The 17,672-nt window shown below is 39.6% G+C and overlaps 1 protein-coding gene across 1 annotated transcript in view; it reads left to right on the forward strand.

Annotated features, from left to right (window-relative positions):
- The first annotated feature begins 9,428 nt into the window (after positions 1 to 9,428).
- Positions 9,429 to 17,672, forward strand: part of TASOR (transcription activation suppressor) — a 34,789-nt gene continuing 26,545 nt past the window's right edge. Inside the window, exons 1-2 of the mRNA XM_082487562.1 lie at positions 9,429 to 9,856; positions 17,286 to 17,431. Coding sequence (XP_082343688.1) covers positions 9,472 to 9,856; positions 17,286 to 17,431 — 531 coding nt within the window. The 5' untranslated portion in view covers positions 9,429 to 9,471. The remainder of the gene's footprint in view (positions 9,857 to 17,285; positions 17,432 to 17,672) is intronic.

Here is a 17,672-nt window from a genome sequence, read left to right on the forward strand (position 1 = left end):
TTATTTATCAAAGCATATAATGCTTAAAATAATCAACTGAAAAAAACACACCACCAAACCCCAACCAAACCTCTACAGCCAGCACTGAATTAAATGAAATGCTGAGAATACTGGCTATTTGTAAATAAGCTGGTAGTTTGCTTTCAGCGCCATATATATTTTATCCCAAACAGGATCAGAACAGAAAAAAGTTTTTGCTTGTGAATAGGCCCTCTTCAGCATTTTGCACTCCACTGACCTCCACTGTTGGTTTTAAACACCACTGAACTAATGATAAAACATTTAATTTTCTGTAAATGTCTGTTTACAATTACATGTAGTTGGTTTTTAAACTAAGTGACAATTTTATGTAAATGGTGCTCTACAAATACCCTATGGGATTATGTAGAGAAAGTTTAAACAAAAAGGGAATTGCTTTTCCTTTAGGATGTATTACATCCTTTATATTTTTCTCAAGTTTTGTTTTAAAAGTTTGTTACATTTAGTGTCATGCTATAATTGGCAATGTTACTGTGTTTTCTGGTGGCTGATCTAATCTACTCATTATGATGAGAAGCAGATGAGTCACTTAAATGCAGTCTAAAATACTCAGTTCAATGTTCTGTTACTTTTCAGGAATCCCTGGGTAATATTTTATTTCTTAGTGTAAGAAATAATGCCAGTGCTGTATGGCAAGCTATGAAAATGATGTATTGATAAATTTAAGTGATCCTTTATATTACACAAGATAACCTGTGCAAAGTAGTCGTACCAGCAAAAGTAAAAAAAATGCTAAGTTATTGCCAAAAACATTTTTCTTGTGTTCTACAAGTTTACGGAAAATAGTAAATGCCAATTATCTTACATATATATATGCTGATACACATTACAGAAATCGGTGTGACAAGATGATAAACAATATAAAACAAGGTATTTTTATTTTAAAAAAAAAAATGTCATTTTTACCCTATAGAACATATTTCTGTATTTATAGTTTTTCAAAAAAGTCAATCTTCTTTTCTGTTTCAGGCTTTGTAATTTATTTCAACTGCTTCATTTTTAGAGCTGAATGAGTATGCCAGTGAAGATGAGAGAAAGGAAAAATTTGCAGAAGAAAAGGCCTAGGAAAGCATATTAGATGATGAACCACTTTCATAAAACCTGTTCAGCAAAATGTTTAAAAAGAGCAAAAAGCATGTAAAGTGTTCAGATAGAGAAGAAAGAATGAATGTGTGTAATTTTTTTTTTTTAATAATAGCCTTAAGCTTTTCTGGAAGCATTTCAAATAAATTACATTAAACCATTGTGATTTTTGGTTGTTTGTGCGAGAAGACTGCAAAAAGATTTCAACGGTACACAGTGAGTCTTAACATAAGTGACCAATGCTTATATTTTGGTTCTTGTGGAAGCGTTACATATTTGGATCTAATTTGCTAGATACAATATATTAATGAAGAAACAAATCACTGCACTTACTTCAGCACATTCTCCAAAGTTTTGTATTATATAATCAATTTAGTAAATAGGTGGAACCCAAAATTAATATCCTGCCATCAGTTTCTCCTGTTCCTTGTGGGTCTACTAAATATTTATTATTCCAAAACATTGAAATGATGCATACTGGGGCATGTACAAAGCCACCAACCAGCCAGTGAATCTCAGAAGATTAATTTACATTTGTATACTATCATTTAGCATCACGTTTGACACGCTGCAGTGCAAGTGTTTCAGTTTTGCTTTGTAGTTGACATGCACTTAGCAACAGATTTGATCTAATAAAGCTTAATGATGTGTTGTTTTCAAATCATCTTGAGGAGTAAGAGTTCCACTTTAAGGATCCTAATGTTATTCTGGATTTGGTTAGCTTGTTTTGCTTCTAGCACTTTTAAAATGCCACTGCTTTTGAAAGAATGACTTCTGATGATGGGACAGGGGGAGAACAATACAACGTACCAGAAAGGATGGGTAAAATGCTGAATGCAAAATAAAGAGGAAATATAATATAGGTACGTCAAAGTGATCCTCATGGCTAGTAATGCTGGTGTCAGCAGAATGGAGTCTGAGACACTGCAGCAGTGAACTGGTGTGTGTTCTGCAGCCACGCAGTACACATAGGCCTCTGCATGGTTCTTACGCAGAAAATTGCTTCTCATTTCTCAGGTCACCCACCATTGCATGTACAGTGCTTCTACTAATGAGATAGTTCAAAGCTGTGTAATCTCCATATGGGATCTCTGAGGGATCTGAGATGGAAGAATAGTGCCCTGGCAACAAGGTGAATGAGAACAGGTGGAGTGTGTAAAGAGCCTGAGGTGTCGAGGGCTTCCAAGATCACCATGAGGGGATGGCAAAATAAGGAGAGGGCTGCAGATGGTGGATGAGTTCCAGCTCCTCTAAATCTGAGGTATGAGTACCTGGATCTCGCGATCGGAGAGAAGCATGAGTGAGGAGGCATCTTGCTCTCAAGAGCAGGAAGTCAGTAGTCTGATGTGACAGTTTCATACCTTTTTGACACATCTTATCAACCTGTTCATTCTTTTATTCCTGGTAAGAACAGACAGATGGTGTAGTCTTGGCTCGTGGAAGGATCTGATGAACCAGAAGTAATAAGGTAAAAGCATAGATTGTCTTGACTGAGAAAGAAGGGTAAGCAAAGAGAATGCCCCTGAAGTCTTTGAAATACGTGGGTCCTCTGAAACTACAAAAGAAAATTTAACTGTCTCTGGTCTTTAGTTCCCCAGATTTGGTCTGATTTCAGCACTGAAAAGGACAATGCAAGGATGAAGACCTGTCTCCTGGAACACAAAGGTCCATTATAAGACGTCTGTGAAGCTCAATACCGGGGACTCATTTGCCAGAATCTGGATAAAAGATAGGCCCAAAGTTGAGCTCCAAGGTAGAGAAGATACTTCTCAGTGGTGACTCCTATTCAGCATGACCCACCTGAACGAGGGCTAATACCTTAGGAATGCCTGTGCAATAGTGAGAAGCAGGTTTCTTAAGGTTTTGCAGAAATTTCTAGAGTTTGAAAGATATATCAGAAGGTTTATTATTCAGTTTAATCAACTGCTGGTTTTGAAAAAGTTGATGTTTTATGGTAGCACTAACTGGCATTTGGATCAGGGGATTCAAGACTGTCTGCTAACAGAGCCAGAAACTGAGTTCTATATAAATGGAAGAAGATTTGTTTCCTTTGAATATGGGGTTCCAGTTCTAGAATGGTCAGTTCTTCCATATTTAATGCTTACTCATGAATACTGATTTTAAAATACTGTAATCTGTTCTACAGGTTGATGCTGCCATCTACTGGATATAACTGCGTATTTTTAGAGCTGATTTGATTACTTTAAATATTTTAAGATTCTAAATGTATTAATAATTATAAAATGAAAGCCAGTATTTTAAAAAATACAAGGAGATCTTTTCAGACTTTCGCCTGTGGATCACAAATTTGTTAGAAAACAGTACTAGGGGAATTTCTGCTACTAATCCCTGGCTTTACAGAGACAAGTCGAGACTACTTCCCCAGTTCATCTCACCTTTTACTCTCATGGGCACGTTTTCTGCGTGGCTGGTAAATGATAGTAAAGCTCTTTCCAAGGGTGTAAATTAGGTTTTGTCTCTGAATTTTCTGAAGGTGCCTCTCTTTGTATGGTCTGTGAAGAAAGTTTAATTACACTGTTCTCCTGTCTTTGATCTGGCACCTAAAATTTAGTCAGCATGAATACCCTCACTCAAAATTAGCACTTAAACATTTGAAGAAATTAGATGTGTTTTGCATCACTAGAGTAATTTCTGGAAAGTAAAATAGTAATTTCTAGTTATTTAAATTAAACCATAACAATATGCTTGGACTAAATAATATTTTGCTTTTCTAAATTTGCTTTCATGAAAGAATACTGAGGTAATGTCTGGAGCGAGCACCCAAGTTTGTTCCTTCAGCACAGAGCCTTACGTAACCCTCCCTTACAAATGTCTCTTATTTTGTGGCTATTAATCTGATCTAAATCAGTATTACTAATGTATTTCATATCATCTGATTTCAGAATCAAAGGGATCTGCAGCTGCTTTGTACTTGGGTGGGAAACCACTTGGTGCAAGCCAGGGAGTCGCTGTTGAATGCTTGGCAAATACCAGAAACCGCAGAAACCGGAAACTATAAAGACAATAAGGTGACAGATTTTATAACCTTTTTTCACTTCAGAGTATTCAGCTATCTCTTCCTATGGTGATTTTTCACTGAACCTTTGTTTTGTGAACTGGGATTCTTGCTACCTATTTTATATCTATCAGGATTTAACATTCATAGTGGTACAGCGATCCAGAATTGTTACACCATTTATCAAGTAGTACTGCGTAAATTTTGTGATGATCTCTCCCAGTCTTATGTTAATTAATCATAGAATGGTTCAGGTTGGAAGGGACCTTGAAGATCATCTAGTTCCAACCCCCCTGCCATGGCCAGGGACACTTCCCACCAGACCAGGTTGCTCAAAGCCCCATCCAGCCTGGCCTTGGACACCTGCAGGGATGGGGCATCCACAGCTTCTCTGGGCAGGACGGAGCTTCCACAACTTCTCTGGGCAATACATAAAATAATTTTGTACAGCTGCAAAGACTTATCTTTTTAAAGCAGGAAATACATTAGGAAAACATCTTTGTATGTTGTTTGGTGAATGAGCAAGACTTCTTCATACTTTGTTTGCATTTCTCATGATACATGCTTATGATGTTTATATTTCTAGGCATTGAACAGATCTAAATACATTGTAAACATATGCTTTAGCATATTTTCCAGTATTTGTTGTGACAGAAAGTGGTAGTAGGCATACTTCTCACAGTTACAGGGTAGTAGGCACTAGTTTCCCCACCCTGTTAACTTTTTTTTGTAGTTGTTTCTTTAGTGCTTGTTGAATTTATTGGAACGGCTCTATAGTTGATCCATACAAAGTGGCTCCATTCCAGAATTACTGGAATACAGTGAAGATATGCAATTGAGACCCAGTGTTTCTTCTGAAATCTTTGAAATTTTACTGTCATATGGTTATTCACTGTCTCTGGATAGGTCTTAATCTAATGTGAACAGTGTGTCAATAGAGCTATGATAATTCAAACATGCAAGGAAATACGTGTAATGTGTATATATATACACACTAACATTTCTTAAAGAAAAAAAAATTGTATATACTTACTACATCTACGCATATTAACTTAATGGCTACTGGAAGACCTAATTTTCTTTTGAAAATGCCCAAAGCATAGATACATTTTTCAGTAATTCTTTTGGAATAAGAATAGACAATATGGTTGGAAGGGCCTACATTAAATAAATGTGAACCCATTTCTGGAAGAAATTTGTCTTACCTACCTTTAAAACACCAGTTAAAGAAAACGCAGTGTCCCCAAAGAATTTCTTCCTGTACTTAACTTCTATGGCTAGACAGTTTTTTCGAACATTTAACCTAAATCTTCTTTGATACAACTTAAATCTCATCCCAGTCACCAAGGTCATAGAGAATATTTCCTTGTCTGCAGCAGCATTTTCCATATTTGTAACTGCTGTTATTTATCCTCTCCCTTCTAGATAAAACAACACCATTTTTCCAGTCTTTCATATAACGGTTTAGATTCATGCAGCACAGAAGAATTATTAAATATGTTCCCAGAAATTACAGCAAAGAAAAGAAGTGTACATGTAAAATGTGAGTGAGGACACCGACTTAGCTCTGTGGTATTACTGCTCATCAGTGAACGCAGGCAAATCAGCTATAATCCAAACACTGATTGATCAACTGAACTAGTTGATATCGAATTGTTGATATCGAATAGTTGATATCGAATTGTTGATATCGAATAGTTGATATTGAAGACATATACAGCCTAGAAGTGATTTAACAGCTTTGCCAATTCAAACTTAATAAAACAGGTTGACGTGTTTGGAGATGTATGATGTATCAGCACAGATTTCTATAACATTAGAATGGTATTTCCATTTTTTTTCTTGTATATGGAAGTTCTATTTGAACAAGGTAAAACACAGCAAAATTATTCTGATAATATATCAACTTATCCGTAATACTCTCTTTACCACCACTGAATCTTCGCAGAGGGAGAACATCAAATTCTCTGGGAGAGTGTCTTAATTTATCCATAGGTTGAACACTGCATTTATGTTTTTTATTACCCCTGGATAATTGAATACTGTTTCTGCAATTACATAAATGTTTGGTGTTATGTTTCTGTAATTTATGTAAATTATAGTTATAGATACTAATTACCCTGTTTAAACTTGGCTGGCTCCCCAAAGACTTCTAAGAAGAAACTAATAATTTTTAGCTTATCTTCTTTTAACACCCTGGAGGCCACCATTAGCAGCAGACCATGTGTGAGTTGGTAGATTACTCACATGTTCTGACTTACAGGTAATCTAAAAAGAGATCAATAAAATAAAAGGGCTAGGTTAAAATATTTGTTCCTTGCATAGGAAAAATTTTGCATTTAAGCTCGGTAGCTGCTTTTGAGATGATGATATAAATAACCGCAGTTATCAGGACTTAAGATAATTGGTATAAGTTACTAATGAATGTATGCATTTGTTCAACAACTACCTCACTAGTATACTTTTAACAAAGAAAACAAAGGGTGAGCTTTTAGTGTTTTGCTAGTTACTTGTAAAAATAAATATCTGATATTGGTATTTCTTAGGCACTGCAAGAATGAGTTATTTTCAGCAGGCACTTTTCAATTCAGTGCGTTCCTTAGAGCTGCCAAAGAAAGGTCTTTGCTATCCTTTGTAAAAAAAGCTAAAATTTCACCATTATATTTTAAATGTAAAATATCACTGTGGCTTCACTCTGAGTTATGCAGCTGCTGCATTTGTGACTGCTGATAATTTACACAGCAAAGAGTTCAACCTCACACGTTAGGTAGCTAACGTGGCAATGAATCTAAACTCACAACTACCAAGTAAGCACACGGGAGATTTGAAAAACTCTGTAGGTGAGTTTTCTGTAGACAACACTGTTTGCAATTTCTACAACTGAAATTCTAGATATATGATTTCAAACCCATGAATTGCTTTGCCAATTTAGGGAAGTAACGGGCTGAGTGTGCGCAGTAGATTCGATGATGATGAGCAGAGAAGCTGTAATGTTTTGCTGTCTCCCACCACAGCAAGAAGCCACCTGACCTGCTGAGCTAGAAAGTGCTAGGCACTAGAGGTTTTTTAAATTAGGCAATTAACCATTTTAATGCTCTGTGATGATCTTTATTCTGCTCCCTGTCAATAATTACATCAAATCATTCAGCTGAGTTGGGTTTCACATATTCACTCCCTTCTTTTACCAGAAGTTGTAAGCCTTGCAGCAGGGGTGGCAGAGGTGAATAAATGCTAACCTGGAATCACACTGGCCCCAATACAGGTGTCGAACAGACAGCATGAGGTAGCAACGCCTTAAAGTACTGCAGAGGAACCCAGCAAAGCTCATCCGTGAATACCTAACAACTGTGTAGATGTGATGGTGTGCTGGTTTTGGCTGGGGTAGTGTTAATTTCCTTCATAGTAGCTAGCATGGGCCTGTGTTTTGGATTTGTGCTAAAAACAATGTTGATAATACAGGGATGTTTTCGTTATCGTTGAGCAGCAGCAGCAGCATATTACCTCATCAGTGTCCTTAGCAAATCTGCTGGAAAAACAGTCTCTGGCTTAGCTTCGATAGCACCAAAACCATTTACAGCATTCGGTTTCACTGCATTTCAAAAACAGTGCTCTTTGGTATATGAATAATGGATTATGTTGCCTTCAGTTAATCTGTATGATGAGACATTATAGTTGTTTTATTTTTTAAAAAGGTCAAGTAGTTCATTACTTGCACGTGCAGTTTTTTCTTGTTGAAGATTGCTTGCAATTTGTAATTGTGCAAGCCCTGGAACATAAACAGCTATTGTCACTTAAGTACCCGTACTGTGAGGTATCCTTACTATAGTTTGTCTTTTGTCACGATGCTAGGAGGGCATGTACATGCACTTGATTGAACATAGAAAAGAGGATTAAATTCAGTGAAGTTATACAATTAAACACATAAAAGTCTTTGCGATAACACCCCTTCTCTTTGCAGTTTAAAATTCTGTCCCCAAAAAGTGTAACAAACCAGATTGTTCATATTTTTAACTGATTCAGTGAGAACTGTATCTCTTGTGTGGTCTTTGTACAAAGCCGTCATTACTGTTTTAATTGGAATTACTCCTTACGCTAAAGACATGTCAGTCCAAAGACAGAAAAAGTTTGTCCGTGTTTGTACCCATCCCCGCAATAGAGGGGAAGATGTTAATTGGGGCGGGGGGGAGAAGGTGCTGTTCTAATTCATCATGAGACTATCCAAGAATTCTGTTAAAGTATATAGAGACTTGCCTGTCCTTTATGGGTAATACTTTATTATTATTATTATTCAAAGGAGAAATTTTGGCCAACGTATTGAAAACAACTTTACATCTGAGAGCAAGACGCGCGAGCTGGCACTCTTAGCGCGCTGCTACTTTTTGTTCCTGGGAGTATGTCGAGAAGACTTCGTTGAGTAGCCTGCTCTGTCGCGACAGGACAGCGCGTGCCCCGTGCAGCTGGCCCGTGACCCGCCCAAGCGCCGGTGGCAGAGCCTTCCCGCGCCTGCGCGGGTTGGTGCCCGGGGGAGGGCAGCTCGGGCGCACACGCTCCCGGGGGCTGTTCCGAGCCAGCGCGGCCGTTGCACAATCGCACGGGGACGGGCCGCCCGCGGACTGCGGACCGGAGCATGTGCCGTTATCTTCACGCGAAACGCTCCGTCCCCTCCTCCCCAGCGGCACTGCCTGCGCGGGGGCTCGGCTCTGCCCCGGCACGGGGACGTAGGCCCAGCGGCGGCCCCGCTCGCCGCTAGAAGCGGCGACGGTCACCGGGGCCGGGCCCGCTCCGCGCTCCCCTCGGCCGCCGTGGGGCCTCGCCTGGGGCCTCCCGCCGGAGCCGCAGGAAGGAACTGCGGGGTCTCCGCGCCCACAGGGCTGGTAGGAGGGACGCGGGACACGAGGGAGCTGCCTCTTCCGCCCCATCCCGGCAGGCTGTGGGCGGAAGGACCTTTCTCAGGCACTGCTGATAGCCCGGGGCCTCGCCCGGTTGGTGGCCGCACCCAGCGCCTCCGCCTCCCGCCGCGGCCGCCCCTCCCTCGCAACCGCGCGACCGAGGCGGCTCCCGCAGCGTGGGCGGGCCAGGGCCTGCCCTGTATTTATAACTTCTGCCGCGAAGGGATTGGCTAAGATCGGCGCGGTCTAGCCCCGCCCCCTTTCTGTGTGCGCTGCCGCCATGTTAGAGAGCGGGGAGGGGGCGGCGGGGCTGCCATAAAGCGAGCGGACGGAGGGGGAGCAATAGCGGCAGCGGGAGGTGCATGGCGCTGGGGAAGGGGTAGTTTGGTGGGGGAGGAAGAGAAGGCGCGGGCTATCGTGCTCGCTTCTCGGCGATAGGAGTGAATGGCGGATGCCGTGATCTCCAGTGGTGGCGAGATGGAGCCGGAGCAGCATCAGCGGACGGAGAAGACCAGCGCGGGCCTCCTCCGGGTGGAGAGTAATAGAGCCGCTGAGGACAGCACACAAAATGGCGGACGCTCTGAGAGCAGTAGCATTGGGGAGGCGCTGCTGGTGGCTGCTGTGGCTGCAGAGGACAAGGTCCCCTCAAACCTCAGCATCACTAGCAGCAGCCAGCGCAGGAGCAGCATCTCAACGGCAAATGAACAACAGCAGCAGCAGCAGCCGCCCAGCGGTGTTTTGGGGGGGCCTCCCCCTCTCCCTAAGCCCCCAGAAGACGTGCCTGTTAGGAGGAACTTTCAGATCCCCAGGAAGAGCAGAGAAAAGAAAGGTTGTTCCTTCCCTTTCCCTCCCTTCTCTCCCTCACTCCCCTCTTCATCTGATTCATTAGGCAGGCTCTTTATGCACCTCACACAGCTGCATGCAAAATCCTGCGGGTGTGGAGGAGGCTGTGGCATGGCTCGGACTAGCGAGGCTGCTGGGGATAAGATTTTCAGCGTCAGAGAGGCTTTTACATTCTTTCCCTACCCCTCCCTCTTTTCTCTTTCGTTTTTATTTTGTCACAAGGAGGAGAAAAAAAACGAAAACAAAACTCGGCTTGAATTTCAGACCGTTTCTTTAAAAGGACAGAACAGCTGGATGCGATCAGGGTGGGCTTGAGTGTTGATCCTGGCTCTGCTTCTGGAGGTGCAATCGCACGCAGAGAAGATGGTTCTCTGGGACAAGGACATGCAGAGAAGATGCTTCACTTTTCTCTTCCCCCTGAGCTCCTCTGTGCAGGACAGGGGTGTAATCCTGTTTGGGGTAGACTAGCAAATGCTGAACTGAGTTGTCCTTCATTGATGATATGCAGAAGACTTCTTATCTCGTGAAGGTTCCTTACTTTGCAGGGAGGAGGCGAGCATCCCACATTCACGTGCCTTGCCTTGGAAGTGTTCCTCTTCCAAGCATCCAGGGTTTGTTTTTTGGTTTTCCAGTAACTCTTCCTCTAAAAGCCTGTGGTATTCTTGCTTTTCGTGAGACTCCATTGGCTTCTGCTTATCTTTGATTTTGTTAAGTGGCGTTGAAGACATGTCTTATTCCCTCCCTGAAACTTATCTCAGTTCTTGACCTTTTGCAATGTGGGGTCAGTAACTTAGTACGTATCACAAAAATACCTGTTCGCATAGGCTTCTAGTTCTTCAGAGAAGAGTCTAACATCTAACTTCTTGAAATGCTTTCTTCTGTAAGGAAGAGATGAAGGTAGGTTTATTTCATTATCCAGTCTTTCCCTCCTTCCATTTTTGGCAGTTATGTCCCTTTTTTCCTTTTCTTCCCTTTCTTTCCCATTGCCAACCCCCCCTAAGGGGGAATACAAGTTTCACAGACGTTCATTGTACAAAGGACTGGGTTGATTTGGAGGAAAAAAAGTCTCTTGCTCATCTAACAGAAAAATGTCTGGATAAAATATTGTGCCTCTTGCACTTCTGTATGTCAGACCCGTGTGTGGTAACATTTGAATACTTTAAAATATATCTCAGAAACGTTTATTACTTAACCACAGACATTTGAAGTTCCTCTCTAGCATTTTGTTCCAATGTGAATGAAAACCTGCAGAATACCTTTTTGGATCATCTAATTCATCATTTGCCTATGCAGAACTATCTCCTACAGTGTGTAAAAGGCTTTTAAGACTATGTAGGTCAAACATCGTGCTTCTGTGGCTTCTAGGGTAGAATGGGAAACCATTCTTTCCCTACTTCTAAAATTCACTTGCTAGTGTCAGGGTCGTTGGACCCATTCTGAAGGGCTTACTTTTTAGTCTACTTGTCTTTTTTCTTTCCCTTTCAGCTTAAAGAGTGCTTCTTGGACATTTTAATTATACTGGCAATTTACGGTTTCCAGAATTCTCAAAACAGACCTTTCTCCACTCTTTCCATGGTGCTTGTGGTTGTATAGTTGCTTATGGTTGCTGACTGTTGGTCATACACCATGTGATACCATAATGCAAAGGGCTTTGAGAGCATGTTGTAGGCAAGGCTAGCAAAAGTGGGCTAGCATAGAAGCTGCCAACATGGTCTTTGAGGCCAACTGAATTACTATTGGAATTGGTATTGGCAATTGAGAAATGATGCAATTAAATCAGCTCTGGAATTAAACTAGAAGATTAGCAGTGCGTTGACTGACGTTGTAGCGGCATACACTTAGAACATGCTTGGTACCAGTGTTCAATTAAATCTTGTTAATTTACAAAATAATCAATATCATCTGTCCCTCTTACAAGAGCTCTCTTGGCTAGATTCTAAATCCCAGCATGAAAAATACACATGGAATACACTTCCATCCTTGCTTGTATTGGAATTGTCCGTATTTTGCTTTTTAAGCCTCCATTTTATTACTGGACATACCATCCTGAGAGATACCTGCTGTCTTGATTATGAAGAGTAATGATTTGTCATGTACAAACTGTAAAGTCTGTACAGGATGACTTTGTTATGTGGTTTTTGGTTTGTGTTTGGGTTTTTTTTTTTTGGTGTTTTGTTTTTTTTTTCTTTAAGCACCAAAATGTCTTTGGGGAACAATTTTTGATTACAAAGCAATTAAAAATTGAATCTGCAAAACAAAAATGTAAGGGGAGAATCCTAGAAAATGTAGGATTTAGCAGCTTATTTAGCCTTTCTGGAATTCCTCTCAACCTCTATTTGGAGACTTAACAAGGGACTGAAAGTCAACAGAAAGAACCTTATTAATGTGGAGAAATGCATCTGGAGGAAACATACTTCTTAAAACTAACTGTGGTTAGTTGTCACAGAGAATCTTTCTTCTGACTTCCTTTTTTTTTTTTTCCCCCTAGTGGAAGAATTCAGGAAACCAAAATGTAAAAAAGGTTGGCTGTGAGATTTTTTTTTTTTTTTTTTTTTTTTAAATGTGTACGTGCATTTGTTTTCCTACTTAAAACTGTGTTGAAAGCGTCTGTTTTCTTGGTACATACAGTTTAGTAATGGTGTTATGCTCTCTTGAGTAGCTTATCTCTTTTCTTAATCTTAGTACTATAGCCAGTTGTCATGGCTCTTCTAACTTGATTGTCAGATCTTCTCAGTTGTCCGAGTCTGCCTGAAACTTCAAACATCCTTGTTTAATAGGACGAGGAAAACAAATTTTCAAGATAAAGCACCGGAAGGGCATTTTTTGATTCACTGAACTCCATGAGTGGTCCTTATACCAAAAGGCAATTCCAAAAAACATGCTTAAGTAGCCACCAATGACGTAACGGGTTGCATGTTGGTAAAGGTTGGACATTATTTCCGTAGTCTACCAAGTTACCAAATGATTGCTGTTTCTCTGGCTGAGTGTGGGGAAGTTCTTGCTTTTGTCCACAAAAGTCTTAGCAGTACTTGCTTGGAGGTGTAGGTTGTCCCTTTTCTACTTAATAGCATTCGATGTTTCATTTTGCCTCGTCTTTTGTCTTCTAATTTGCCACTTCTTTGATAGAGATGCATATCTGCTATTTGCTAAATGCTATTTCCACGTGGGGATTTCATTAAGCAATTGTTGAACTTGAAAACTACTTAGACCTTTTGAGAGCAAAAGACATTTTGGGCTGATAAAGATCACATAAGTAACATTATGGTTCATTAGCAAAACAGATTTTTTCTTTTAGTCTTAAAAAATGAAGGCTTAAAGAAAATGGTGCTTTTGTAGCACTTGTTTGTGAAGAGTGCTAGCATTCTGCCAAATTACCTGATAATAATATAAGTAATTTACTTACCTTCACTTGAAAGTTAGTTAGTTAGTTCAGGGTTCCTTAAAGAGAATGTCTGTCTTCCTCTTCTTCACCTTCTGACTTAAAAACAAAAGAAAAAAAAACAAAGCACCACAAACCCCCTAACTTCACACTCAGTTTTTCTCAAGTTGAAGCATCAGACAGCTGTAAAAGAGAAATTTCAACCTGTAGGGAATTACATGCATCCGAACATCCAGTCTAATGTCTGTCCGTAGACTGGGTACTATATTAGCTAATCTTAATTTCCACCTAAAAATTCTTCCGTATGTTCAAATACACGGGGTAGAAACTAAACAAAACCAGTATTTATTTACTTCTGCAGAACAAGCCAGCAAAACCCACAATAGTTGACTTGTATGTGTTACAAGGATACTGCAAGTTAGTCCTTACATAAATGACTGTTTAATTTACACAGGTCCAATAAAGGTGCAGCGTACCCTTATTGGGTTTGTATAGTGAGCCTGAAAAATGTGTATGCACACACTAGTGGTCTTTGAAGTGATGCAGGACTGGAGGAGAGAAGCTTAATAATCTCATCCTTTGCCTGTGAACGTAGGATTTGGCGACTGCTGTAGAACGTCTGTTTTAGTACTGTTCAGGGTTTTGTTTTTTTTTTTTTCTTCCTTCTGACCTCCTTTGTTAAGTGAGATACAGGCCCTTCTGTAGTGACCTTAACCTTTTAGAAAATAGCTGCCCTTTAGCACCAATGCTTAGATGACAAATTGAAAAGTACTGCCTTCCTAGTTACCTCAGTAGGTAATGTTTCATGTTGTTAGTAACAACCTGAAGGCTGCAGTGCCTCAAGTTCTGGAAGGACTGTGAAACTGGATTTGAGCCTGTCACGAAGCATACGATCAGCGTGTTTGAAGAGTCATACTTGAACAAGGGGCGGGGAAAAAAAGGCTTATGCCGTGCACTCTTAAAGTTTTGGACTGTTGTATATGGTAATTTGTCTGTAGTTCAAAGCTAACTGACTTATTTTTTTTTTTATTTTATGATTGCAGTGCTGTCCTGCAGTCAGTTTACCAGATTTTCTTTGCTCCATCCATCATTTGGCTACTCAGAAATAGAATGCAATAGATACAAAATTAGCAGGCTGCCCCCGAAGAAGAAATGCTTAGTGGGTGCTGTCTAGTTTTCAAACCAGGTGTGGATTGTCTTCCACTACTACATATGAAAAAGTGTCAAAGACAGGATAAAATTTGGTGTTCGTAAGTGATGTTCAAAACATAAGTATTGTGTTCTGTAAGGATTATACATTCAACAAATTTCATTCATGTTCCTTTTCTCCCAGTCAATAGCTGATCATGAAGCCAATTACTCTTAATTTATGCATGAAGTAAACTAAGGCAAGATTGTACGTGTAGTTTCTGTTCCTGTTCATTTTGTATTGAGTGGGCAGTGCACATCAAAGGAATAGAATTTCCTTTACCATGAAGTTTTTGAATTATTAAGCATTTGCCTACTCAGAGGTAGATGTAAGGTCTTGTTCTTGGACTGATGTGATCCGTTAGGTGGAATCAGTCTTGTTTTAATGTGCTGTATGTTCTCAAATAGGAAAGTTGGAATCTCAAAAGTGACTTTTATGCCCAAGTACTTAAAAATATTTCCGGTTTGATCTCTCTTTACTACAAAGGTAGCAACAGCCCTTCTAGCTTCAGTAGTATCTGGTGAACTTAGATGATGTTTGTTTGGGGTATAAAGTTGGTGAAGTATGAGAAGGTATATATATTATTGACTAATAAGTATCAGTCGTAGTAAAACATACTTTTGGTCCTCTGCTAAGAAATTGAAGAAGAAACCCACAACAATCTTTTTTAAAAAAAATCTCTAATTTGCTATATTCCATAATTCAAGGCTTTAGGTAGAGCTCTTGCATAAATCTGTTGAGAGCTAATTGTATAGTAGTTTATGTAGGTTCTACGTAGCTGAAGAACAGGGACACTTGCTGTTCCTGGGCAGCTCTGTCCCAGCTCGCTTGTCAGAACAGGAAATGTTTAGGAACAGATGAGAATGTAGTTGACCATATTTGAATGAATGACAGACTCTTAACTGGTGCAATAATATTCCTCTTCCTAGATTTGTATCTGGGAAGTAGGCAAGATGTTGTGTATAGTTTGCAGTCACACTTTCTAGCTAGTCCTGTAGAGTTTTTTTTTACTTGCCTGGACTCGACACAAAAGAAGTAGGCTGGGTTGAGCATGTGTTTCCAGGAGGAAGGAAGAAGAAGGCGTGGGGTACAGTAATCACTGTTAAGGAAACGGGAAATTTGGACAAGCAGCTGGGGTTGGTGACCTTCTGCCTTAACGGGTCCTTTCAGACAGAAGAGGAGCAGGCAATATGTGCAACTCATGCACTACAATATTAGGGTTTAATAACTCCTTGTCAGAAGGATTGAAGAGGTGTTTGGGGATGGGGTGGGACGGGAGATGCTTTTCCAGTGTGTGTATATCTATAGTAGGCTTGTTTTATATCTTACTAATAAGTGTCGCTCTCTTCAGTACAAGTGCATTCAGTCTTAGTAATACAAAATTGAGAATTTCATTCGTTTCCAATTATCTTTCCTCCCATATTGCTGTCAGCCTTTCAAGAATGAAGGCGTTACATAAGAACCTTTTCTTAATCACTTTCATAACTTCCACTCTTAAAAAATTACTTATTCATTGTTGCCAGTGTTGGAATCATTGCTTTACTTTAGTTTGCAGATGTTGTATTACATTATAAAGTGTGTATGTAAATGCAGCTTTTACTAGATAACACAAGACAGTTCAGTTTTCATTTAGAATAATTGTTTTATGTTGTGGCTAATGTAGTAAATATTTCCTGCAAATGAGGAAAAGATTACTATCTAAATCTACTACCATTCATTATTTAATGAAGTTGGAGATACACTCTAAAGATGTAACTAAACTTAATTTGCTGTTAGAATAATGGTAGATTGTCTTTTATGTGAGACTAGTACTATTGTAGTTCATTCTTAACTATTCTAAATTCAAGCCAATTTCAGGTGGTGAGTGGTTTGGGAGTTTATTTTGGTAGAGGAAAAAGAGCAAAAGCAGTCCCAGAAATATCTGTTGGGAGTGCTTTCTGTCTGAAGTTTGCAAATACCATAAAAATACTGCACTTCTTGCGAGTATTTTGGAAGTATTACCCTGGGGAGAAAAACACTTGCCATACTGAACTAGTTCAGTTCCCCCAGGAGTAGTATTTTCCTAGACGTTACCCTGCAAACCTGCACTCAGATTCTCTGCTGGCCCACTCTCGGGTTGCTCTTCTCAGCAGTTTGAAACTTTCAGTACCCAAATATAAATAAAGCAGCTTGGGGACATGAACACTTCACTGTGCGAACTTAGGCAAAGGTTTCCCCTGAAGGTCAATTTGTGCAACAAACCAAAAATGAAGGGCTTTCCTTTTAAAGCGGTTATCGTACGGGATAAGATCATAAGTAATAATAATAGGAGCTTGTTGAGCTTCTTAAGACAGTATTGAATTTATTCATATTTAGTCTAATTACCATAAGCAAACAAACAAAAACCCCCATAACGGTTCGAGAGAGGCTAATCTATGAAACTGTTGTTGAGGTTTTTATTAGAGCAATTTGTTCCTAGTTCTTAATTAAAAGAGCTAATTAGTTTAATTAGAATTGTAAAAGTTTAATTATAGTGTTTTGCAATACATATCAGATGTTTTCAAACAGCAAATTCAGATTTGAGGTGGTTCCATTACTAACTTCTCAGAACTAGCTGTTCAAGAGGAATATTAACAAAGCATAAAGAAATGTGTTTGGTTTTTTTTTTTAAGATTCTATAATTCTACGCAACTGTAACTTAAGCTTTCTAGTCTAAATTCTATCTTTCTAAAATATTTTAGGTGTTTTGTATTCTAAATTGAATCATGAACCATTTGTCTTTATGCATAAACTGTCAATGAACTGGAAAATCTTTGAATTTTTCAGATGTGTGTTAGAGCTTGTTATTTTATTTCTTCTCTTTCATAGCACTCTTTCAGCCAGTAGCTGTAGGCTCTCGAGAATTTGAGGATATTGTGAAGATTCTGCATTCATCTTACTTGGAACCAAGTTCAGTGTCCAATTTTAATTACAGGAGAGCCAGCTTAGTTCATAGTGAACTGTTGGAAAAGGAAGTGAGTATATTTGTGGCTTCTCTTTATGAATAAGGTACAAGTCAAACAAAGTTTCATGTTTGCTCTGAGTCTAGAGGCAAAGACCTGGAGATTATTTTCTACCTATGTGTTTGATATTTAGTTGCAAACTCACATCCCCCAAAATGTAAGCAACTGTTCTTCATGCAGGTTTATTACTGTGTAGACATAGAATCTTGCCTGCCAGATACTCAAAAAAGACTAAAAAAATATTGTATTTGGC

Source organism: Vanellus vanellus (genome assembly GCF_965231255.1).
Source record: "Vanellus vanellus genome assembly, chromosome: 9".
Classification (NCBI taxonomy): Eukaryota; Metazoa; Chordata; class Aves; order Charadriiformes; family Charadriidae; genus Vanellus; species Vanellus vanellus.